The following is a 24,462-nucleotide window of genomic DNA, read 5'->3' as shown; positions in this document are numbered from 1 at the left end:
GCTTCCAGGGGGGTTTCAACGTAATTCACACATCTCCTCACCTTATAATAAAATAGCTGAACAAGGTGTATCTCCTGTATGTCATTGTATTGTATCTATACGTTCTATTCTGGCAAGCACCCAGGCCAACATGTTGGCTACGTGTGACACGCCATTGGCCGTACCAACCAGTAGGTAAATATCAGCTGGATGGATGCTTGCAGCAAAGACAGAAGTCCCCCAAATTTTTGGAACTGAACTCTAGGTCCTAACATTTGTCAAACACAGATGCAACCCAGCCTCTATGATCACGTTTGACCCTACTCTGTTTCGAGGCGATGGAGAGCTTTACAATATACCACGACTTGCTAAAGTACTATTCTACAAGTGTTAGACGGAGAAGGGAAGACGCCCACTACCTTGATTTGGACATAGTGACCCACAATACAAAGGTGCGGAATCGTACATTAGTTCCTATTTTATTTTCCAATGTAACTTCTGCCTCTTTCTTCCAAATTTAAGAGCTGAAAGTTACACTTGGCAGACACCATCTTCTTTCGCTTCCCTGCTGTTCTCTGGGTCACTTCAAGTGGAGAATAGGCTTGTGGTACTATGTTACTTTATGTGGACCATTCCTGCCTTTGAAGCAACAATGGTATCCTTAAACCTCTCCAGAGTCCTAGGAAGCAAATGGAGGCCCGGCTAAGATTGCCAGTGAATTCCAGTTTGGCCTCAACAGTATATCTTTAGATTATGGGCTCTGATATTCATAGTAAATTTATTTGCACCTTAAGATCTCGACCCCCCCCCCCCCCCAATTCAGGAAGTCGAGAGTAAGGAGTCCATGAAGAAGGGATGTCCATCGTAGTCTAGGAGAAGCGGATTTAGGCCACATTTCCAGGTTAGAAACATAAGATACATTATGACTAAAATAAAGTTACGTCGTGGTTACTCTAAAACTCTGGCCTACTTTTCTTAGTCTAGTCCAGTGGTGATAGCATATTCATGGGTGCCATCCAAACATTACGTGGCTACCTCTGCAGATGGGTCTGTTCACTAGAATCTTCCTTTCACTCCGTATGAGTGCTAAGTGATTTTAATGCTATACAGACTCCTAAATAAATAATGCTGAAATAAAACACATTTAACGATTTGTGGTGGAGAGCTAGAAGCTGTGTAGTTTGTAGGACTTGTCCTGAATCGGTTACAGTCCGGTTCTCGTATCTGCCAACTTGTAAAATATTTTTTCCTTGTGCAGAGGGTGGGGGGGCTTTGAGGGGGCGGGGCCTGGTGCTCAGAGCCAACTAAGAGGCACTCTGCCCCTCTCCAAGCACCCCCACAAAAAAAGGGTCATCAAGGCTGTCACCAGTGCCCGGGTGTGTTTTCACACCTTTTACGGATATCTTCTGTGTACAGCCTCTAAAAATGAGCTGAAAATCCATTATTTACAGTGGTTTTCAGCTTGATTTCCCTCCCACCGTGTGATTTCGGCTCCTCACTGGGTGACCGTGTGAAGGGGGCCGAAATTGCGTGACAGAAGGAGGCACCATGTGAGTTGCCAGGTCTGGGTTCTTCAATGCAGGCGGGTCAGGATCCGAAGGCCATGGTGACAAGTCGCCACCCTTTGAAAGGAGCAGGACTGCTGTCGCCCACAAATTGCCCCCTGGGTTCCTGTTTTTGTCATCTGATATTTCACAAGGCTCACACCCAACAATTTTATCAAAATTCGGTTTTGTTTCCAAACATCTATCCTGAGACCTGACGCATGGATCGGATTTTAATTTCTGCTCCTGGGAGCCTTATAAGGTTAGAGCTTTATTTGTGCTTTTAGAGTTTGACTCACAGGTGGTATTTCCACAGGACACGGTTTAGGGAGTGCCATATTGCCCACCTACTCACACCCAAATGTGCACACTGCCGATGACCGTGCAGTGCACCGCTCCTGAAACCAGGCAGGTTTGCATCGACCCTCCCTGGTGAAACATTTCCTGAGAGCATTTCCTGTAGAATGCGGTGGCCTTTATTACATGCGAGGGGTGATGCACGCCTGCTTTCGAAATGCCTGTTCAATCGCATGATCTCTCTTCGACCGTGCCTGAGACCAACCTGTGGTTCTGGTAGAGTTATCAGAGAGGGGTGCTGCCATCAATGTTACATCACTGAAGTCCAAGAGAGTGTCTCAAATCCAACCCCACGCAATGAACAGGTAGCGTAAACGAGCCCCGCCCAGTCAGCCGGAGAATGGTGTGGGTGTGGCATGTGGCTGGTGGTGCATTTAGGAGCGCACTGTTACAACTATATTACTAAAGCATTGTGTGGTAGCGCACTGCAATTTAAATGCATCACATTTTCCATCGTAATGGCCACTAAAGTCGCACTGGCCTGCAGTTTCACTGATGAAACTATAGAGCGCACAAATGATAATGTGCGGAAATCAGGTTTCAGCAAATATATATTATGTGCACATCACCAAGCAAAGTGTCTGGATTTGGTTTCTTCACACTTCCGAATTATAAAAAGATGCTTCATTGGTGCTTTCCCAACGGCTATGTTTTGAATTATTTGTACGGTTCATTTACAGGTATTTAAATGTTATTGTGTGTTCGATAGAACATGAGATCCTACAGCTATTCCTTTCACACTCCCCTGTGCCCCTGCAAGACTGTTCGATAGTTCACTTTACAAAATACTCTAACTTTAGATAAAAAGAAAAGTAAACACCTATCTCCACGTTAACGCAAGATGCAGCCGTCTCTCCGAAGGCTCATCCTGATATGTGACCTCGGTCTTTAACGGCACAGCAAATGTATTGTTTTGTATTGTGATTGCATTTATAAAGCACTCACTACTCCTGATGAGGCATCAAATCGCTTTTTCGTCGAGTAGCACGCTACTCAAGAGCCCATAACGGATTAGTGGTGAATTAGTCTAGTGAAATATGAAAGTAATTGGAGTGGTGGATATGTCAGGCTGTTATTTGGATTGAGAAGGATGGTGGAGGGAAAAGGTTTTCATTTATATACTTGCTACCCCTGATGAGGCATCAAATCGCTTTTTCGCCGAGTAGCACGCTACTCAAGAGCCCATAAAGGATTAGTGGTGAATTAGTCTAGTGAAATATGAAAGTAATTTGAGCGGTGGATATGTCAGGCTGTTATTTGGATTGAGAAGGATAGTGGAGGGAAAAGGTTTGCATTTATATACTTGCTACCCCTGATGAGGCGTTGAAGAGCTTTTCGGCGAGTGCCACGCTACTCCAGAACCCAAACAGGACGTGACAAAGGCAACATTTCCAGGCATATGTAAGGCTGGTTTACCTTTTGAACAGCACAATTCTTTTCGGTGTGCTGAAGCCCCCTCCACCACTACATCCAGCGCCTATGGCCCAATAGACTTCCACTCTCTGATTGGTTCCTGCTCTCGCTATTTTCTGCACCCTCACCCTAGTAGGCTCTTTTGGGGTGACACTCGCATTGCCAGTGTTGGCTATCAGTGCCAGGGGCCGGCAATTCTGGCTAGCGAGAAATAGCAGAGCTCTCGTATTTGCCAAACAACTGAGCCCCTTCACGCTCACAGACTAGAGCATTTTAGCTCCATTGCAGTGGCTTCAGTCTTTTGATGGGTGTGGGGGAAGTTTGAGAGGGGCTGGTGGGGACCTTCCAGGGGGTGATGTGGGGGGTCTCAAAGCTTTAAGATTAATTCAGAACCTCCCACCACTAACCGACAAAGGATTGAGGTAGTTAGTTTGTTAGTTCATTCTGCATTTTGGAAAGCACATCTTTTTGTTTCCCCCACCCACCACTATTTAATTTAAATAATGTCATTTTTGTTGTCTTACACTTTATAGATCTGTGCAGTGTGCGAAACTGCCATGAATTCGCCTTTACTGTAATTGTGTTTGCCGGAAGACTGTTAAAAATACCTTTTCGATCCCTTTTCTATTTAAATGAATCCTTGCCGCAGCTGGGCACTCGAATGTTTTTGTTTTAGCTCACAGAGGGTTAATTCCCTTCAGCCTTTCATCATCTCACAGGCCTGATCCTCGCAGCAGCGCAATCTGGCCTTTCAACATGTCAGTCACTGGGCAGGAAGTCTTACTTCAGAATGGGGGCTGGGCCAGGGGGTGGGGGAGGGGGTTGAAAGGCTCTGTACGGATCAATAGCTGCAGAACCACCCGGGGCCATTGTGTCCGCCCAGGGTACTGTAGATGGCATCTCCGTGTGATTACATGTTGATGCTCTGCAGCACGGAGACTTGTCAGAGTGACGAGTCCATTCACTGCTCCTGCTAGCCGCCTCGGCTAATTGTGGCCCCGATAATGGGGTTTCGCCTAATCCCTGAATTAATCAAAAGGGTATTTGCTTGCAGTGGCTACTGTAATCTCTCATTGACACTGCTGCAAAGTTTAATGCTTACAAGTCCAGGTTACATAAAGAAAGTTAAAAAAAATCTGTTGCCACATTACAGTTGAGGGCTCCCAGTTCTCGTGTCAGGAAAGTAGGGTTTCCTAAGAATTCAAGTAACACATGTGCTGACCCCCCCCCCCCCTCCCCCAACAGCTGTTATTGACTCTTGTAACATAAACAAAGCGAGGCAAATACCAGAGGCATGACTGGAACCCCCCCCCCCTCGATTTAGTGTAAACCAAAAAGCTGAGTACAGCCCTGTGTGTAGATATTTGTCGCTCATATTTCAACGTCAGTCAAGTTTCTGATACATAAACTAAATTCTCTAAAGTTCTATTAACAATTTTTTCCCGACATTGATTTGACGCGTCACCTTTCTGCATTTAGCTACTTTGTAGGTTCCCCGCTGTTTTTTCTGATGTGGCAAACAAGTCCGTATTTGAAGTTATTTCTGGATAAAAACGCCTTTGAGCATGTTGTCCATCGCTTAATTTGTGCCGGTGGTGGGCACCAGTACGTGTTTCTGGAGACTGGTTCTTGTTTTCCATCATCAGACTTTAACCCACTACGAAAGAGGAAAAAAGGAAAACGAGGCAGAAAATGGACAGTGAAGGAGAAATAGAGACATGAGAACATAGCGACAAAGATGAAAAAGAATCCGTGAGATAAAGAGATTGGAAGTGTAGGGCGGTGGAAGAGAGAAGCATGATGGAAATCAAAACTAGGCAGCCTTGGCATTCAGCATCCATGGCATTTGCCACCACGGGTGGCAGACTCCTAAGAAATATTTTGGGTCCCTGCATTTATTTATGGATTATATTTATTTTTACAAGTCAAGCACTGTTGTTATGTGTGTGTAGGGAAAGCAAGTGATCTAGAGTCTGGGAGGTTGGTTCTTCAGATAGAAGGGACTCCCGGAGAAGTGTGGCTCAATGATTAGAGCGGCAGACCCTGATGCAGAGGTCTAGCCCGGGACCAGGGTTCAATTCCCCGCCTCGGCGGGTCTTGGGCTCAAAAATTCCACGGACCTGATAATTCTCGCCTCGGTGCCTATTCCAATCATGGAGACCCACTCTGCAACTCTGGGCAATAGCTTGCTTAATCTCCACAACGGCCCCCACAACGCTAAGGATGCCTGGCCTCCACCTTGGGGGTGCCCAGGAGTGGACGCCTCACAGGGAAAGCCAGGATGGGTTCCACAGCGGTATTCGTACAAGCGCCTTGAGACCCTTGCGGGTGAGTAGTGTGCTATACAAGTATCAAATTATTATCCCGCCGCTCCATCGAGCGCCTTGGCTGGGCATGAACGATGCCTCTAACTGTAGGCAAGCCAAACAGCGTCCACCATTTTTGATCAGTAAATAAAAAAACAAATGTGCCCATCATTCCTTAGGAGAGTGCATGTATGGTGACACATGCCCTTGCATACGTCCTCATACATGTGTGAGCCTGGGAAATTGTCTCACCTTCACGCCTCTTTGTTTTGCTCTTATTTTTACGATGCTGCACAGCATCGGCAAAAAAGCACTGTCAAAGTCAATAGGCCAGAAAAGCGAGACCTGTTGACTTTCTCGCTGCTCGTTTTGGAAATCACTTTAATACAAGTAGCATTTGCTTTGCCTACACACATGGATGAGATAAAAACCGTTTCTCCTCGGGTAGTATAGACTTGTGTTTCACGTCACTTATTGGTGAGAAATTGGCACTTGAGAGTCCACAGAGCAGCGTCTACCACTGCTCGAAACCTTAAAGTAAGGCATTTCACCAACTTTATATTTCCAAGCTAAGGAAACTGTAGTGAGCAGGAGGGTTCATGGACCGACCCCTCACAAGGCATTTAATTCAACGTGTAAAGAGGTTTATGACTCCCCTTTGGGAAGCTTTAAACCCGACTCAACGTTGGTAAACCCACTCCCAAACGACTTCCATAGCTGTTGCCAGAAAATGTATTTGTTTTTAGAGCAGGCCCCAGATGTTGGCACCTATCTTTAATCTCTTATGTCCTCCAATAATCAAACCAGCTTATGTTGAAAAAGTCAAATTTGATCAACCTTTCTCCAATTAAGAAAAGTTATTAATAAAAACATAAATTCCTGTTTTTTCTCTGCTTTTTTTTTTTTTTTACCCCTCGCTGAACCGGCTCCCGTCCTGTAAATCAAGGCAGCGCCCAGGCAGAGTTTACATTGTATTAAAATGTGCTATGAAACCTGCCGTGACCTTTGAAAACAATGCCCCCTTTAATGTGCCCCGGGGGAGGCTTTAATGAGGGGAGGCCATAAAATTCTCCAGAGTTCAAGATGCGGTTGAGACTTTGCGAGCTCTTTGTCATTTTCACACACAGGCTGGCGCTGCAACTGTGTGTGATTGAGATGGATGACAATGGCACAGGAACAAAGCTGCCACAGCGCCCGTTTGGTGCGGGCATCTGGGCGGGTCCAGAGCTTCGCCCCGTTGAGGCCTGTGTTTGATAACATCACTCTAGGGCAGGTAACAGAGCGGGGAAACGCACAACACTTGCATTATTCCTTCATCAGAAGATGGAAACATGTGGAGAGGGTTCGCTGAGAACTGACCTCTGTTCTAGAATACTCACGGGCACTGCAAACATTGACTCACCTTTGGTAATGTTATGTTTAGTGGATAGCAGTTTTGTTTTTTTTGCAAACGTAGGGTATTTCTCGTAAAAACGTGAAATGTATGAATTTTGGGAGTATTTTGTACTTGATTGTATTTTGTCTTGTCACTTGCAAAGAATAGCTAGGCAGGAAGAAAGTCATGAATGAAGTGCTGACAACTGACCATGGCAACTCCGTTTCAAAGAACAAACCTGAGCAGGGTTTGCACTTGTGTGCAAAATGCTTGTGGCCTCCTAAAAGTTTGCGAGCAAACTCGACCATGCGAGTATGCAGGCCCTGCGAAGTCAAGAAACCCACTCATTAGGAACAGACCCAGTGTCTGGGACTCTGCTTGGGTTGTAGAAACGTTGCCCACCTCTAGCTGTATTGTTTTACATTGTCCAACAAGGGGATTCCTGACCAAGCGCCTCAAGTTGAGATTGGCTCCTTCTCGCCTAGGTTTCCGTGACCCTTCTGCAGCCCAGGGCCTGGTGTTGCGCGCCAGTTGTACAAAGTAGTTGGCAGAGCAGGGATCTTTTGTTGTTGTTCATAATTAGATGTTTTATAAGTTTTTTGTGGGACAGTGTAGAGAAATTCATGGTAAATCAATGTACAGCGCAGTGGGCTTGGCGCGGCTTCCAAGTTGCGTTGAGTATCCGCTACTGAAGGCCGCAATATCCCACTGAGTGGCTTGTATTATTTCTTGTGGCAGTAGTAGTTTGGTCTCCGGCCACAAGAGCTTGGCCTTGGAAGTATGTAGTAGGCATCAGCCACATGGCATCTGCCCCCACTTCCTGGTTGTCTATGTGGGTGCTTACTAGCAGTGGCGGAAGGTGGGTTGCTAGTGCCGGAGCGAGGCAAGTATTGCGCCCCCTAACCCGTGGACCGTTAGGGAATCCCAAAAGAAAGAGAAAGCTACTCGCACCATTTTTTTGTCTTCTTAAATTTTGCACCCCTAAGAGCTTTGCGCCCCGGGCAACCGCCCAACCGCCCCTGTGGCCCCGCTACAGCATTTCCGTAGACGTCAACAGAAATGCTGCGGATGCGCGTGCCAGCCACGCAGAGGCCTGGGATTTCACGATCCGCATCTTCTCAGTATGTAAATCTACTGAAATTTCAAGGTTAAAGGGATGGTGCCGGGCAATCCCAGAGCGCGGCTGCTTTACATATGCTGAAAAGCCTAGGGTACATATAGAGGTCATTGCTAACCCTAACATGTCCCCCCCTGATGCCGAGGCTCCCACGCAGGCAACCCGCATTAATGAGGGGTGAGAAATAGCAGAGGTCAGGAGTTGGCGAACCGGTAGGGCCTCCGTGGCCTCTGAACGGAGGTCAGGCGGAATTCCTTTGGGGTTTTTTTTAACCGGCAAACACAGCCTTTACTTTTTTGTTTGCTAAAAATAAGGAATCTAATTGGCTTTTCAGCTGGCTGTTTGACTTCAAATAAAAGGGAGCAACGTGAGCAACGCGTAGCATCGCGAGAGCAGTCCTCCAGCGGGCCTAGCGAAGTAGCAGTTTTTATATTTTTGAGTTTTTCGCTCCTGCTTTCCTTTTGATTGGTAAGGGTTGCAATCTCAAGCAAAAGTCCCAGCGCAGGACATGAAAAAAGTGGTTGCTAGTTTGGCAATGTAAGACTGTTTTAGGTAGCCACACTGATTGGGCTAAGAGGTCAAACACGGCAGCGCTGCTGATTAAAATAAGATAAAAAACAAGGAAACAAAATAAAAACCGAGACCTCCATTTAGTGACACTGCTTATTAGGGCGGCGTGTATTATTTCCTTGTCACTTTAGACCACGTTTAGGTTTGGTTTTTATTCCAGTCACAGCCATCTGGTAGGATCTTGGTACAAAATAATGTGTTTTTTTTAACCATTTTGTGAGCTGCTTGACGCATGCTGTTGACGGATCCTTTGACTGGAGGGCTCTTGTCTCTTAAATGTCCTTTTCAGTGGCTTCTCAGGCCGTGTCACAAGGGCGCGTAATCCTACACAGTTTGTGACACCAGCGATTTGTCCTGGCACTTTGTTAGAGATGTGTTAATTTTTTTTTTTTACCCGGTTGGCGAATTAACCGGCAGTTTTTGGTGTTTTTTATTTTTTTTTATTTTGTGGGTTTCGCTTGTGCCCGGAGACTGTCGGCGGTGCATGCCCGGTGGCACGGCTGCTCTTTAAAGGTCTTGGGAGTTCAGCTATTCCTTGTAACCATGGCACCACTACATCTGTTAAAGGATTCATGGCCTCGTTGATAGGGAAGAAAGGGGCGGGGCGCTGGGGGAGGGGCTGGCTCCATAAACCGAGACCCACGGATTGAGATAGGACAGGGACGCTTCACTAAACCCTAAACCCTACGTCCTATCAGATAAACGGGGCGAGGATTAGGCGAGGCCGCACTACAAAGTGCTCCGGGGTGGCTCCCTTTCTGGGGGCGAGATGTGAGGCAGATTATGAAGCTGTTACACTGAAGGCTGCCGGCACCCCGGGGCCTGTCCGCGTGAAGGGCGCCATAGCGATAGCGAGGCTGCCCGGGTTCGAGTTTGCACCATTTCCAGCATCTCATCAACGGAGAACGAAACTGGATTAGCAAAGGAAGCCACGAACACCTGTCTTTTAAGGAGATATAGCAATGGGGAGGGGGGGGGGGGGAGGTGGGAGGGGTGCGGTGTGGAGGGCATACCAGCCATAACTGTACCCCACAGACTTTGTTTTTGTTACTAAGCTGAGTGACCTCGGTGTACAGCGGTGGGTCAGGTGTATCTCCCAAACAGCCTTAGTCCAGCCCGGGAGAAACACAGTGAATGTCCACTTCCGTCTCCCAAAGTGCAAGGCGAGGTGTGTTGTGGCTTCACGGTTTGGGCAAAGGATCATGGGGAGACAGATACTTGGATATATGAATAGGTTAGGGAGAAGTCCCAAAAATGTTACTTCATTCTGTTTTTTATTTACTTGAAATCTTCCCCACCCCATACATTTTCCCCCTCACTACCGGTTTCATGTGGCGGATTCTTCAATGTGATGTGTTGCTGTGTCTACCACTTGCGGCTCCTGAAGAAAGCTGATACGTCAGGTAGACATATCATGACCTATCGATATGACACACCCCTAAACAATATGTAATGCCCCCAGAATCAATCCACAGACCGCTTTTACTCCGGTCAATGCAAATCCAAGAAATGTAAAGATTTGGAAAGCGCTTCCATACACATTCTAGGAATGCACACTACATATGTTCTTAAGAGAGAAGCGCTGTGTTGCAGGTGGGGTATGGTTGGGAGCAGGTCAGGCAGGGTATGACTAGCAGCACAATGTGCTACGATCAACTTGTGGCGTCCGCAGTTGGGGCGTCCGCAGTGTTCAAAATGAAGAGGCAGGCATGAATCCCATATCAAAACAATGCTTTCACACAGTGCTGCACTACGCACAAATGTCTCTATGGACTTCAGATTCAAAGTAGTAGTTGGCGGAACCCATGGAATTTTGATCTGTTGAATTCCAAGGAGTTACATAATTCTGCGGGGTTCCGCCAAACGGGCGGAGAATATGCACCTCACGCTGTAATTTAGCGCCGATAGTGCTTTAAACCCTGACAAATCAGCACGACTGGCACCATGCGCTGCGCAAGAGCGCGCGGCCATTCAAGTTGATTTTGCTGCCACTCGAATAGAAAATCTACTTGGGCGGAAGCAAATCTACTGTGGAAGTAGCCCTCAGACCACGACTGCTCGCACTAGTAAACCACACTTGCGATGCCAAAACCTTGCTTGCGCTCACCAGCTTGCACTTCTGGAGCCTCGCAGGATAAAAAATTCTACCACGTGGCGATTGGCAAAATTTGGGTAGAACTCCTCGTTACAAGAGTAATGCGGGGTCGCCAAATGCAGCTAATTCCACGCCCTAATTCAAAGCCCATGCAAAGTGGTCCCTGGAGGGTGATGGAATCAGAGACTTCTATTGGAGTGTACATGTTCTCTTCCTGCTCTAGTGGGATTCTGTTGAGAACTAAGCGGAGGATGCAGTTCTACTCAGTAATGAAAAGCAGAAACATCCTTTTTACCCTGGCCATATTTAAATTGTTGTAGAGATTGAAAAGGACAAGTGCACTGCTGAACTTTGGGTCTGGTTGATATCAAACCACTAGATTGTCTTGTTGCAGTGCTGTGGCAGTGTTGGCAATGTTGATGATTGTGAGAAGTTGGCCTGGCATATGCTGGTCACTAGTTATAGGGGACACCTTGCACCAGTCCAATTCGACTCTTAAGGTGATAGGTTTAAAAGACAACCTTTAAAGAAAGCTATCCTAGTGGTAGCGGTGGAGAGCAGCCTTCAGGCTAAGTCTTGAAGGAGTGTTAAGCTTATTGTTTTACCATAGATAACCTCTTGAATGACCAAATGAAAGAGTAGTCCACACAGGTATATCTATATAAAATATACGTATTTATTCTAAACAGAATCCCACAAGTCTCTTTATGAGGCTAGAGGTAAAGTTACAATTCAAATAAGCATTTATAGATACAATAAATAGCACTGGAATCACTGGGCCCCAGGGGGGGACCAAACCATATATTAAAAAAGTGGTATAAGAACCACGACAATTCTACAGACAATGCCTAGGGCATTTAGGATCGCTGGCCCCTTGAGAATCCACCCCAGGTGATAAGGAAGGGGACCCACGGGAGGCACGTGCAGTGGAAATAGCTGTTCTCTATTAAAGCCTATGGAGAATGTTGCGGTTTGATTTAAACAGATTAAAGACACTTCTAGCAGTAGTTCAAAGTTAAAAACTTAGAGTTAAGCTTTTGAGGAGCCCACTACCACGGGAGTACCGAGGTACCACTGTTACCTGCCCCAGGGAAGCCGGGTGCATAGGTTGTTTTCGATGTCGGGTCGCGGGCTGATTTTCAATGGGAAAATGTACAAAACTGCTGCTAGCCAAAAGCGTTGATGATGCCGTGAAGAATGAAGTTGTAGATGTTGTAGAGGAGAACCTGAAAGCAGAGGGGACAGAGTCTGGGTCACGGCACAGTGACCAGGGAGCTCAAGGAAACGAGCCCTTCAATGTCGGGTGCTTAAAGTGGAAAAGGTGTAGCTTGGATCTGCAGCCACGGGCTCCGGGAGGCTTCAAGGAAGGCCAGCTTCTGGAGGGCGACTGTCCTACAAAGTATGAGGGTCGCTGCAGTGTTAGTGTCCGGATTGGATCCGCTAAGCCTTGGCAACTGCAACCCACGCAAGATGAACAAATTAGCTACTGGTGCAGACCCACGAGGTCTGGGCGAGGTCTCCTTCAAGGAGACTGTAGAGCAGGCCTGGAGCAATCAGAGGAACTCTTAAAAGTAAAGATTGACCTCTGCTAGGGCCCACAAGTCGAGAGACAAGGGACCGCGGGAGGCAGCAATTTGGAGTGCGTAAAAGGGTGTCCACGGGCCACCGGAGTGAGCTAGGGCGCTGATCTTTGGCACAGTTGCTGCTGAGAGATTGGCTCAATATTGGGCCAAAGCACAACATCCCCACTGGTCAGGGTCGTGTGCTACGCAAGAGGTGGCCGGTGTCCTGGGGTATTGGGGATCTCGGCACCCACGCGGTCCACGGTGCTCAGACTTGCTTGGCACGCTCACTGGCCTCTGGGATGCTAGGAAACCCACCTCGAGGTTGCTGGAAGTCGACAAAGTCCGTAGGAGAAGCAAAGTTCCAACCGGGTCACTTGTAGTGTTTCAGGTGCCTGCCAAGCAGGGGGGTAACTCCTTTACCCCAAGGGAGATTTCTTCAGTCAGCTGGGCAGCAGCTCGTCGAAGGTCAAGTCTGTGAAGTCCAAGATTAATCTGATTCTCTGGGGACACGTTATTCACCTTTATCCCCAAGATTAGGGGAGTGTCCAGATCAGTGTCCACCAATGAGAGTTGAGGCGGGAAAGGGTGGCTACACCCTCTCCCCTTTGTGTGTTTCCCACCTGGGTGAGGGGCAGGATGCCCCTGAACCGGTTCCAGGCGGTGTATGCAGAATGTAGGCGCTGTAGCATCCTACGTGCAACTTTGAAAGGCATCCTATGGTGCACCCACCCAGTTCCAATCCACATAGCCTGTCTGGGAAGGTGCTGGCACCTCCCTGCAACAGGATCCCTATTGTCCAGCTGCCGAGGCTGGGGTTTTGCCCAGCAACAGGCAGCCAGAGTCGTGTGAGTGGCGAGTAGCATCCATTTTGTGATACGTGTGCACTTTTAAATTGGTGTCTAAATTCTGCCGCTAGTCCCATATCGCCCCTCTTGCAGGGGGGAAACATGCCCTCATGCCCATGGCTGGACTGGGGGTATGATTCCTACTTTTTTGACACCAAACACGATATGGTTCTGTGTAGCCATTCTCAAGTTATCACGCTATCGCGATATACTTATAATGCGGTTAAGAGTATATGGTATGGCTACACTACAAACAAACCTGCAATGATTTTTACGAGGGTTGCAGAGGGGCCCTACTCAGGTAGGGGTCCCCCCTCACACATATCTCAGCACCCTGCCTTGTAGGATTAGCAAGGCCTGCTTGAGGGGTGACCAATGAGAATACATGTGTTGTACATAGGTGGGATACAGGGTACCTGTATCCCTGTAAGGGGGTGCCAGCACCACCTTACCCAGACTACAGTAGTGGTCTGGTGGTGTAATTTGGTATGGCTGTCCCAGGGGTGGCACAATAAGTGCTGCAGCCCCTGGTAGGCCTCTGAGGGACCCATGCCCTGGGTACCTAGGGTACCATCTACAAGGGGCTGGTAGGGTTTCCTCAGTATCCAATTGGAATGTACCTAGGGTACTCGCATCAGTTTTAGGGAGGAAGCAGATAGGCTGGGGTCCTGGATAGCAGGATCCCAGCCAGAGTAGTCAAAAACCATTCAAATACCAGGCAAAAAGTTGGGGGCAACCATATAGTCAGATTCCACCTTCCTACAATGATAGAGACTGTGTGCGCAGTGTTGTGGCAATGTTTACGGTGGACATTTTGTGTGCAGTGTTGTGGCATTATTAATGGTACAGATTATTTGTTGTGTGTAGTATTTCCACAATTGTCCAGTGCATGTCGTATTGTTGCAGTGTTGATGGTAGAGGCTATCCTACGTTTAACATTCTTGTAGTGTTGAAAACAAAGCTATATAATAGTAATTTGTTTTATAGAGCCCTTATATCACACTTCTGCCATTTCAAAGCACTGTAAACAACAGGAGTTTCATTAATCTAAAGTAACAATAATTTGTTGATATACAAGGAATGGAAGACTGAGTCGGCCATGCTGGGATTGAGTCTCGTGACCTGCGGACCACTACATGCTCAGCAGGGGGCATTCTGCTCACTGAGCCAACCTGCTGGTTGCACAGATGCTATCGATTGGGGTCACTGGAAACCCTGTCATGGTAGTCCAGCCTCTGTAATGAACTTCAACTCCTCAAACGTTGAGTGTTTGGTACTAGAGATGCAGTGTTTCTTGGGTATGTGGAAGAGTCACGTTCATCCCCGTAGAGGTGCAAGACCAGATCTTGCGAGATTGGCTGAACAACAAGCTGAAGAACCTGGCAGAAGTGCTGTGCCCGTGAATGATAAGGGGACACGATCTGTCTCGGCTCCGAAGGGATGAATAATACTAGTATACGAGCCTGTAGCACATCTCAAGCTTGCTTCTTCACAATGGTCTTTTCAGTCTCTTGGGATCAATGGCTGCTGAGCTTGGATCAGTGCTTTCCAAAGGCTCTGTTCTTCTAGCTCCTGAGATAAAAACACACCACATATCTGACAAGATGTTAATAGTTACGTATGTGGGATATGAGGTCTATGGAAATACTGGCACAGGCACTGACTGGCTGGTATGAAATTCTGCCATAAGCTTAAGAATTCGGTGTACCTTCATCCCGGGATCAACTCTACCCGTACCCTACGTCTCTGTACAATCAATCCCTGCAGAACAACTAAAGACTAATCTGTTATACCAGATATGAAGCACCTCAGAAAGTTCGAAACTTCAATGAGTCCGCACCCCTTAAGATCTTCAATGCAAGTTTGTAAGATCTTAGAGAATGAATCTTTCGATACGTGCGGAGAGATTCATATAAGGAGCCCATAGGGCTGCTTCCTTCAACCCTTCAGTGGGCCCATTCCTAAAGGTAAGTGTGATGGCTTATTTTTGGTTGTCAAAAAGCCTACAAATAGGCATAATTTGGAAGGAGGGCATTGCTACTTAGAAAATATATTTATATTAAAATAATTGATGAGAACTATAATTTCAGAAAAGGACATTCTATTGATAATGTCTGGACGGACCCTAGTTATACAGAATACCATTTATCTTGCTGGAGTTTCAGCTCTCATTTCTTTCTGGTTTACATCATCCAAGTCTTACTGTGATCTTATGATTTTGGCTCTCGCTTATTAGTTTCCCAATTTTCTGTTGCTTCTCAGAAATCAGTAGGACCGACCTTGACGGACCCGCGTTGGCAATTGATGGGATAGCGACCTCTGAAAGCTACAGACGCCCATCCCACAACTGTACAGGAACCAATGAAATCTTATTGGGTGAGGAAATCCTAAGCGCTACATTAAATTTGAAACTGATTTCTATTCTTTTGCCAGATGCTAAATTCGTTTTCTGGAGTGAGGTGCACGAATCCACAGGGGTGCTAGAAAAGCCAGGTCAGAATAAACATAGGTCTTAATACAAGGGATTGCAACTGTAGATTTACTTTGAATTTAGGTTACATTTTTGAGTAGGGATCTTAATTTTGCAGGGTCCTTACTAAAGGCGTTTTCGGTGCTGGATCACCAAGCTGTGTCCTGCCAAAATTTATTTAAAGCCCATTAGTATTTAGGAGTCCATAAATAAGTAGACATCCAATACGGAGTTATTCACAAACATACAGAGTAAAAAAGGCAAACTCTTTTCCGTCATGTTTTATCTTTTTGCTACTTTTAAGTTCATGTTAGGAGTTCTTCTCAATTGACCATCACGATTGATTTAGTTGTGTGCTCATTTGGGTTTGTGGAGATCCTGAAAATATCTAGGCACTTCAGTTCAAAGGCACTTTAACATATTGTAGCTTCCGGTAACCAAAAGGAAAACTACAAGTGCACAATATATTTTATTGTAGCGTGATACCAAACCACATCACATTTCTGTTAATGGCCCCAAAGGAAACCAGAGTAAATCTGTCTTAACAAAAGCAATCAGAATACAGTTACATTTAGTGTAAAAGCTTAAAACAATGCAATCAATACTGAGTTGCTAGAAACGACCAAATAGTTGTGATGTAGCAAATTCTAAATGCTTGGTTCAATCAATCAATCAAATAATTTTTAAAGCGCACTACTTACCCGCAAGGGTTTCAAGGCCCTGAGAGTGGGGAGTGTGGGGGGGGGGGGTGAGAGGGGGTGCTGTTGCTACTGGTCGAACAGCCAGGTCTTGAGTCTTCTCCTGAAGGTTAGAAGGTCTTCGGTTTGTCGTAGGTTGAGGGGGAGGGTGTTCCAGGTCTTGGTGGTGCGGTGGGAGAAGGATCTGACTCCGGCTGTGGTTCTACGGATGCGTGGGACGGTAGCCAGGGCGTGGTCTGCGGAGCGGAGTTTCCTGTTGGGTACGTAGAAGGAGAGTCGACTGTTGAGATAGGCTGGGCCGGTTTTGTGGAGAGCCTTGTGTGCGTGGATCAGGAGCTTGAAGGAGATTCTTTTGTCGACGGGGATCGAATGATAGAGTTTGATACTCGTCATTCCTGTTTAGAAATCTCACTTTCTTTCCCAATCAGATGTTAACATTTGAAGTGTTCACAATTCTCCCTTGATACACTCTGTACCCCACTTACGTTCATTTACCCTTCAGTGAAAGCCCAGGCACTAGAAGGCCATCTTGTTAGAACTTCTACGGTTATGAAAGGAAAAAGAAAAGGGACCTTACCATACTAAGTAATAAAGTAAAACAAGTATTTACTGTCATTCAGCTACATACCACTGTGAATTGAAACCGAATATGCTCATGTTCCACTGTCACCTAGAGTGTGATAAATTCCTAAAAGTGGATTCCCTTATTCATATTCAATGAGTTGACACACACTGTCTGGGCTCACTAACCTTAGCATTGCACAGTCACTGACACATCTGTGATCTCCTTCCACCACTAGTGGCCAAAAGCTGGATTACTACCTCAAGGTGCCGATGAAACTGCTGGCGAGGCACCTGGACTTGGAGCCCACACTTGTCCAGCCTCCTGACCTTCAGCCTCCAATGGGTCAACTGTTCTTGCGGTAACCTCCAGTGGGTCAACTGTTCTTGAGGTGACCTCCAGCCTCCAGTGGGTCAACTGCTCTTGAGGTGACCCCCAGCCTCCAGTGGGTCAACTGTTCTTGAGGTGACCCCCAGCCTCCAGTGGGTCAACTGTTCTTGAGGTGACCTCCAGCCTCCAATAGGTCAACTGTTCTTGGGATGACCTCCAGCCTCCAATAGGTCAACTTTTCCTGGGGTCCCTCCTTTATGCATAAAGTGGGGAAGTTAAAACGCCCACGCTTTCGCCATGGAATTCTTTCTCATTTAGGGAGCCTTGTGGTGCCCTTAAAATGTCTCTCACACAGTTTTGTTTCATGATGTACGCTGTCGAAGCAAGATAGGTGGTACATCCTGATAACCCCACCTCTCACTGTTGCCGAAAGCATCTTCCAAGAGCCATCTCACTCTCCCTACCAGTGTGATTTGCCCAGAGCCTGTCACCCAACTTTGCCACTCAACAAAAAAATTTCCTTTCAGGTTCTGGGCAGCGGAAGCCTCCCTGTAAAGTAAGGCGCTGCAGCTCAGTGCTGCTCACTACATTGCACACATCAGTCCATGCTTCCGAAAGGGGTGGGGCTGTAAAGGGCAATGCTTGGCAGTTCTGATGTATATGGCTGCCACGCCGTTGGTGGGCGTGTCACTTTCCACAATCAGGAGGACCGCTGGGAAGGAGAACAAAGATCCTGGGTTATGGGCGGGCAAGTTATTTTGGGGAGCGGGATACGAAAAGATGAATGGAGGGAAATGTTGCTCTTTTTTTCCTAGGAGATCCCCCTTATAAAAAATATTTAAAATCTTAAAGTATACCATATTTTGTGATATAAGTTTGATGGTTTTATTTCTTTCTAGTCTGCATTTGCTATCTTTCCCATTCAGGGTGCACCTGTTTTAATTTTAAAGTGGCCCATGAAAATATGCAAAAGTGCAGTAAAATTTCTGTTCCTCTTTGCTGTCACTTATTTCACTAATGTCGCCTCGTTGTACTCTGGTTGTCCCGAGTGGTACGGGGTATTCTTACTAAGCAGATCCAGAATCTTGCTATGTCTCAGAGTCTGGTGCCGCGAGGCTTGAGTAATGTTTGGCGCTGAAAGGCAGAGTGCCAAAGTAGCATGCATCATGCCTGCTGTTCTTTAAGAGTCCTTTGGCCTTTAGTGGGCAGTTTTAAGTCTAAATGAGGGAGTCTAGAGTTTGCTGTTTTGGTCCCTGTTCTCAGGGTAACCTTAAGCACTGCCTACAAAGCAGTAGCAGCTGGTGTCATCGAAGAATGGTGGGCGGGAGGGAGGGGGCAGGGGGCAACGGATGACCAGCAGTGGCCGGCACTGGTAAATGCAGCTGGGCAGGGTGGGGGGGGGGGAGGGAAGTCAACAGACGACGGGATAGGTATAATTAAATAAATAAATAACACCTATTTTGTATGCTTTTCCCCTGCTGTGCCCTGCCGCACCGCACTTACCTGTCCTGGCCGTCACTGCGGACTACAAATGAGTAAATAACAAAAAAATAGAAATAACTTACCTGCAGCCGGCCACGTCACATTCTTCTGCCCCTCTCCTCTGCAGGCACAGGCTCATAGACTCCAGTGTGGCCAATCTTGACGCCGCTCTTGATGCTGGAATCAGCATCAAGAGTGGCCTGGGAGCTCTGAATTTGCTCTCCCAGTCAGTCTGGGAGCCTGTGCCTGCTCTCTCCAAATCGGCAATGCAGCTCGGGTTGGAGAGAGCTTCAGTGCGAATGATCGTTTGGCCAGCCTAAGACGGCCGGCCGGCCAAACCGCCAATCCGTACTGATCACAGTGCACTTACCACTCCTCCTGCAGCCGGTCATCCCCATGGCCCTGTCCCCAACGACTCTGCAGGAAAGGAATGTTTTTTAATAATAAAACGTGTTTATTATTATTTTAATTTTGCTCTCCTGCTGTTTTGAGGCAGCCGGTGAGGGGACGGGGGCGACGCTCCTGCACGATAGCGGAGGAGCCGCAGCTGCCAGCAAGGTATGGTGGGTAATTAAGTCATGTTGACCATCATTTTGCTTTTGAATAGCGTGTCAGTACACATCTGCACGCTTCCAATGATGTAAGTGATGGAATATACATCCGAAGAGAATTCCAGGCCATCGGCTCCTGTACTGAGAACGTACGACCTCCATCTCTAGTTTTACGCCACTAGCAGCTTAGTACCCTTGGATGATCGCAATGCCCTTACTGGGACAAATCTTATAACTCATCAAGCAAGAAAATCCAGAGCTAATCTAGGAGCAGCCTTAAAAACTAAGCAACAGACTTTAAATTGGATGTGCTGTATTACTGACAGCCATTGTAGGTGTTTTAGGAGGGTAAATGTGTCACCTACTAGGGGACTTGAACATCAGCCTGGTGGCGGCATTCTGAAGTAGAGGGAGTCGTCTCAGATCATGATCTGGCAAACCCAACTAAATTCTGTTGGTATAGTTTGTTATGCGACCAGCAATTGCCAGCATAGTAGTTTTCATGGCGCCTGATGAGAGATTAGAATTGTTTCCTCACTGTCCAAGGAATGAAGACCCCTGCATAGCAGTACGCCAGCACGCCGCCACCGCCAAGAGTCAAGGGGGAGCTAAAACTTACTGGCTCACAGCAGAGAACCGGCATTTTCCCGCGTCGCCGCCCCGGGACTTCATCTCCCAGCTGCCCCAGCGGCGGCGCGTCGTCACCACACGCTGCACCAGCGCCAGGAGGCACCTTCAAATAACACCGAGGCCGGCGGAGCAGGGGGAGCTAAAACTTACCTGCATAGCAGTACGCCAGCACGCCGCCACCGCCAAGAGTCAAGGGGGAGCTAAAACTTACTGGCTCACAGCAGAGAACCGGCATTTTCCCGCGTCGCCGCCCCGGGACTTCATCTCCCGGCTGCCCCAGCGGCGGCGCGTCGTCACCACACGCAGCGCCAGCGCCAGGAGGCGCCTTCAAATAACACCGAGGCCGGCGGAGCAGGGGGAGCTAAAACTTACCTGCATAGCAGTACGCCAGCACGCCGCCACCACCAAGAGTCAAGGGGGAGCTAAAACTTACTGGCTCACAGCAGAGAACCGGCATTTTCCCGCGTCGCCGCCCCGGGACTTCATCTCCCGGCTGCCCCAGCGGCGGCGCGTCGTCACCACACGCAGCGCCAGCGCCAGGAGGCGCCTTCAAATAACACCGAGGCCGGCGGAGCAGGGGGAGCTAAAACTTACCTGCATAGCAGTACGTCAGCACGCCGCCACCGCCAAGAGTCAAGGGGGAGCTAAAACTTACTGTCTCACAGCAGAGAACCGGCATTTTCCCGCGTCGCCGCCCCGGGACTTCATCTCCCGGCTGCCCCAGCAGCGGTGCGTCGTCACCACACGCAGCGCCAGCGCCAGGAGGTGCCTTCAAATAACACCGAGGCCGGCGGAGCAGGGGGGAGCTAAAACTTACCTGCATAGCAGTACGCCAGCACGCCGCCACCACCAAGAGTCAAGGGGGAGCTAAAACTTACTGGCTCACAGCAGAGAACCGGCATTTTCCCGCGCCGCCGCCCCGGGACTTCATCTCCCGGCTGCCCCAGCGGCGGCGCGTCGTCACCACACGCAGCGCCAGCGCCAGGAGGCGCCTTCAAATAACACCGAGGCCGGCGGAGCAGGGGGAGCTAAAACTTACCTGCATAGCAGTACGCCAGCACGCCGCCACCGCCAAGAGTCAAGGGGGAGCTAAAACTTACTGGCTCACAGCAGAGAACCAGCATTTTCCCGCGTCGCCGCCCCGGGACTTCATCTCCCGGCTGCCCCAGCGGCGGCGCGTTGTCACCACACGCAGCGCCAGCGCCAGGAGGCGCCTTCAAATAACACCGAGGCCCGCTTCGCGGGACGCGCCGGGCGAAGCCCGGGCAAAGGGCGGGCCCTCTGTGGCCCTCAGAGGTCATCAGTGGTCGGGCGGGCCACCCCACTAAGCTGCAAAGTAAGGTGAGAGAGGCGACATGTCTATTAGGGGGAAATGCACTGCAAATGTAACCAGTAAATCGGCTATGGCCCACTCTGCAATGCCGCTATCCCTAGAAAGTATGTTGGATAACGCATTTAATATGGTCGCTAATGAAATAGCGAGTACTGAGAGACGGATGTCTTTGGAGCATTTACGTGTACACCCAGAGCCCCGGGATTTAAGCATAGAGTACACTTTACCTTTATCCCCCGTGGTCACAATTGCCAAACCCATTTTGTCTAATTTACCACCTATTTCTTCTGGGGGAAAAAGTGGCACTATTATCATTGACTCACAGTCTGATCCTACTGCGCACGCCCCCATCCCTCCTCTATCCCCGAATACCAAAACCGCTGGGGAAAAAAGGAAAAGAGGCTCCTCAAAACCATTAACCAACAAAAGGAAACAACCCACACGTAATAGGAGCCAACCTACACCGCAGAGCATGTGGACCAGAGGGAAGCAAAAAATATCAGGGGGCAGAAGCGTTATGACTGAACAAGTGCCATCTGTTGAAGGACCCTCGGACACCGTTCCCTCAAAAATGGTTATAACTGCTCATGCACACAGACTGACCCTGCTATTGAAAGCACCACATTAAAAAAGCCAAACGCGAACTTTATGGAAACTATTGTGGACACTATTTTTAAACAGTTAGAATGTCAAATGATCAAACAGTTTAATAATGATTTTAAAAGATTAGATCGAATAGAAACTTTGATAAAAAATGAAGATGTTAAAAGGAAAGGGGCAATTAGCCTTGATTTAATGAGGGGAGATCGCCTTCTGAAAGAGTTGGAAGCTGCTAATAAGGGCTTTTTGGGTGGAGGATCCAATACTTTAAATAGCGCAACCATATCCAATACCGTATCTAAAGGCGTTAATGAAGGGAGCAACCACATTGTAAAGTCCCCCCAGCATACCCTGGTTGGAGTAACGGAACTAGTTCGCCCCACTAGTACGGCCACCAATATGTTAAAGGATGCTCCTACTTTGCCCTCTACAAGGATGGAGGCACCTATTAATATTGGATTAGACAAGGGCCAAACTATCGTTACTAGGCCAACTATACACCCGGGGCCTGCCCTTCATCTGCCCCCCGACGCCTGCCCTTATGTTATAATCTTGGCAGGCGTACCTCAGTTAAGGGATGGACAGAGCGAGTCATGGATTCAGCTAAACAATAAGTGTATAGATTGGCTATCTAAACACAAAGGGGTAGGTCCTAATATTTCGAGAGAAATCCTGTCCGTTCGACGGGTGAGCTGGGTCGGGCCATTATTGAAGAACATAGAAGGGGATTGCATTGTTATTAACTTTAGAAATCCCTCCACAGTTAAATTTATCCTTGGCAGTACTAACATGTATTTTTCCCCTTCTACTGTCATAACCTCTTTGCCATTGGGCTACTTTTATAGACCCCATCATAGACCACCCAGCCCTGTTTTACCACCTTTTCCTTTGCATAATAGGTTTAGCGCATTGTCCGACCTGGGCACCTTGGACTGACCATCAACTATCCTCTCAGATCCAGTAAGCAGGAATTATTCCAATACACTTGGCTTAGCGGGGGAATTAACTATCCACCCGACTATAGAGACCTTCAATGACACCAAGGTACCCACACTGTTATCCCATCCTAAAGGTAACAGTTATGTCACTACCTTGTTAACACCTAACTATAATTTGACAATCCTGAGTTGGAATATTGCAGGCCTCAATGCGAAAGTAACAAGTAGGGACTGGGTGGACTGGGTTTCTAAATTTGACATCTTGATGTTTCAAGAAACTTGGTGCACCAGCCCTCTACTTTTTGATGGATACAGTTGTTTTAATCAAATTGTACCAACCCCGGCTATGGGTAGACCCAGCGGGGGACTATCCATCTGGGCTAAAATTAGGGCAGATGTCAAAATTGAACCGTTGGAAACAAAAGATATGAGTTTTCAGGCATTGCTTTACATCAGCAGAATAAGAATATGTTTAATTAATTTTTATAACAATGATTTTAAAACACATCCTAATATGAATTTTATAAAGTTGTTTGATTTTATTGATGATATTACAGATGGTCAAAAGTATGGTAAATTTGATGGGATATGTTTAGGAGTAGATTTTAATGCACACATTCACCGTCAAACCCCTCCCTGTAAAAGAGGTGAAGAACTGTCTAACCACTTGGCCACACGGGACTTAGCTAATGTTATGGAAAAGGCAAATACTGCCGTAAATAAATGTCCCGTGGCCACTTATGTCGGGCGTGGGAGTGCATCCACAATTGACTACGTATTTATAACCTCCCTGCTCGTGGATCTTTTATTAGAAGCCACAGTTGTTAGGACTGTATATAGTGACCACTATCCGATCTTATCCTGTTTTAAATTTATTAATAAAATGACGAACCGGAGAGAAATAGGGGCTAAAAATCTAGCTGTGTCGACAGACAAACTTAGGGTGGTCTGGAAGGGTATTGATAATAAGGGGGTGTTAGCTCGTGTCATAAAATCTCATCCCTCATTAGTATCTACCTGTCTATCCTCCGATAGCCCCGGATATGCTATTGTGGAAGCATTTACGGGGCTGTGTAAGACCATAAAAAAGGAGATATCCAAGCCAGCTTTAATTAACATCAATAAAAACCCAAGATGGTTTGATAACTCATGCTCCAGAGCAAATAGGGAATTAAGAGCTGCCCTTAAAGCTGATCCACCAGATCAGTTACTGGTGAGGACCCTGAGGTCTAGATATAAACGCACCTTAAAATTACGATCTGAAGAGCTTTTAATAACCCATTGGGAATCCCTTGTACGTACAGCAGCAACGAAGGATGTTGCTGGGTTTTGGAGCGAGGTTAAGAACCTGAGATCGATCGGCTCCAACATCACCCCCATAAACTGTAGTATATTAGGGGATGTGTGGGTGGAGCACTTCTCAAATATTTATATGGCACCGACCCCTTTTATGGCAAATCCTCAGCCACTCAAGTTACCGAATATTTCTATAATGGAGGTGGAGGATGCAATTTTTCAAAGCGCAGGGAACAAAGCTCCGGGCCCTGATGGATTATCCATTGACCTAATCAAATCAGAGCCTGACTTCTGGTCACCCCTACTGTGCAATGTTTTTAATAGTCTATCAAATACCTCACTGCCTGATTCCTGGTCTAACAGCACTATAGTACCCATTTTTAAAAAAGGTAGCAGACTTGACCCT

The 24,462-nt window shown here is 47.4% G+C and overlaps 1 protein-coding gene across 9 annotated transcripts in view; it reads left to right on the top strand.

The window, feature by feature from the left end:
- The window catches only part of NR6A1 (nuclear receptor subfamily 6 group A member 1), a 927,754-nt gene that overhangs the window by 688,249 nt on the left and 215,043 nt on the right, over positions 1-24,462 (top strand). For 6 of the 9 annotated variants that reach the window (XM_085613755.1, XM_085613754.1, XM_085613756.1 and 3 more), the window contains one exon: positions 15,429-15,542. The exons of the other annotated variants lie outside the window; for them this stretch is intronic. In XM_085613755.1, coding sequence (XP_085469881.1) covers positions 15,429-15,542 — 114 coding nt within the window. The remainder of the gene's footprint in view (positions 1-15,428; positions 15,543-24,462) is intronic. 9 annotated transcript variants of the gene reach the window in all.

This window comes from Triturus cristatus, chromosome 1_2 (assembly GCF_964204655.1).
Source record: "Triturus cristatus chromosome 1_2, aTriCri1.1, whole genome shotgun sequence".
Taxonomy (NCBI): domain Eukaryota; kingdom Metazoa; phylum Chordata; class Amphibia; order Caudata; family Salamandridae; genus Triturus; species Triturus cristatus.
This window is presented reverse-complemented; position numbering and strand designations above follow the sequence as displayed.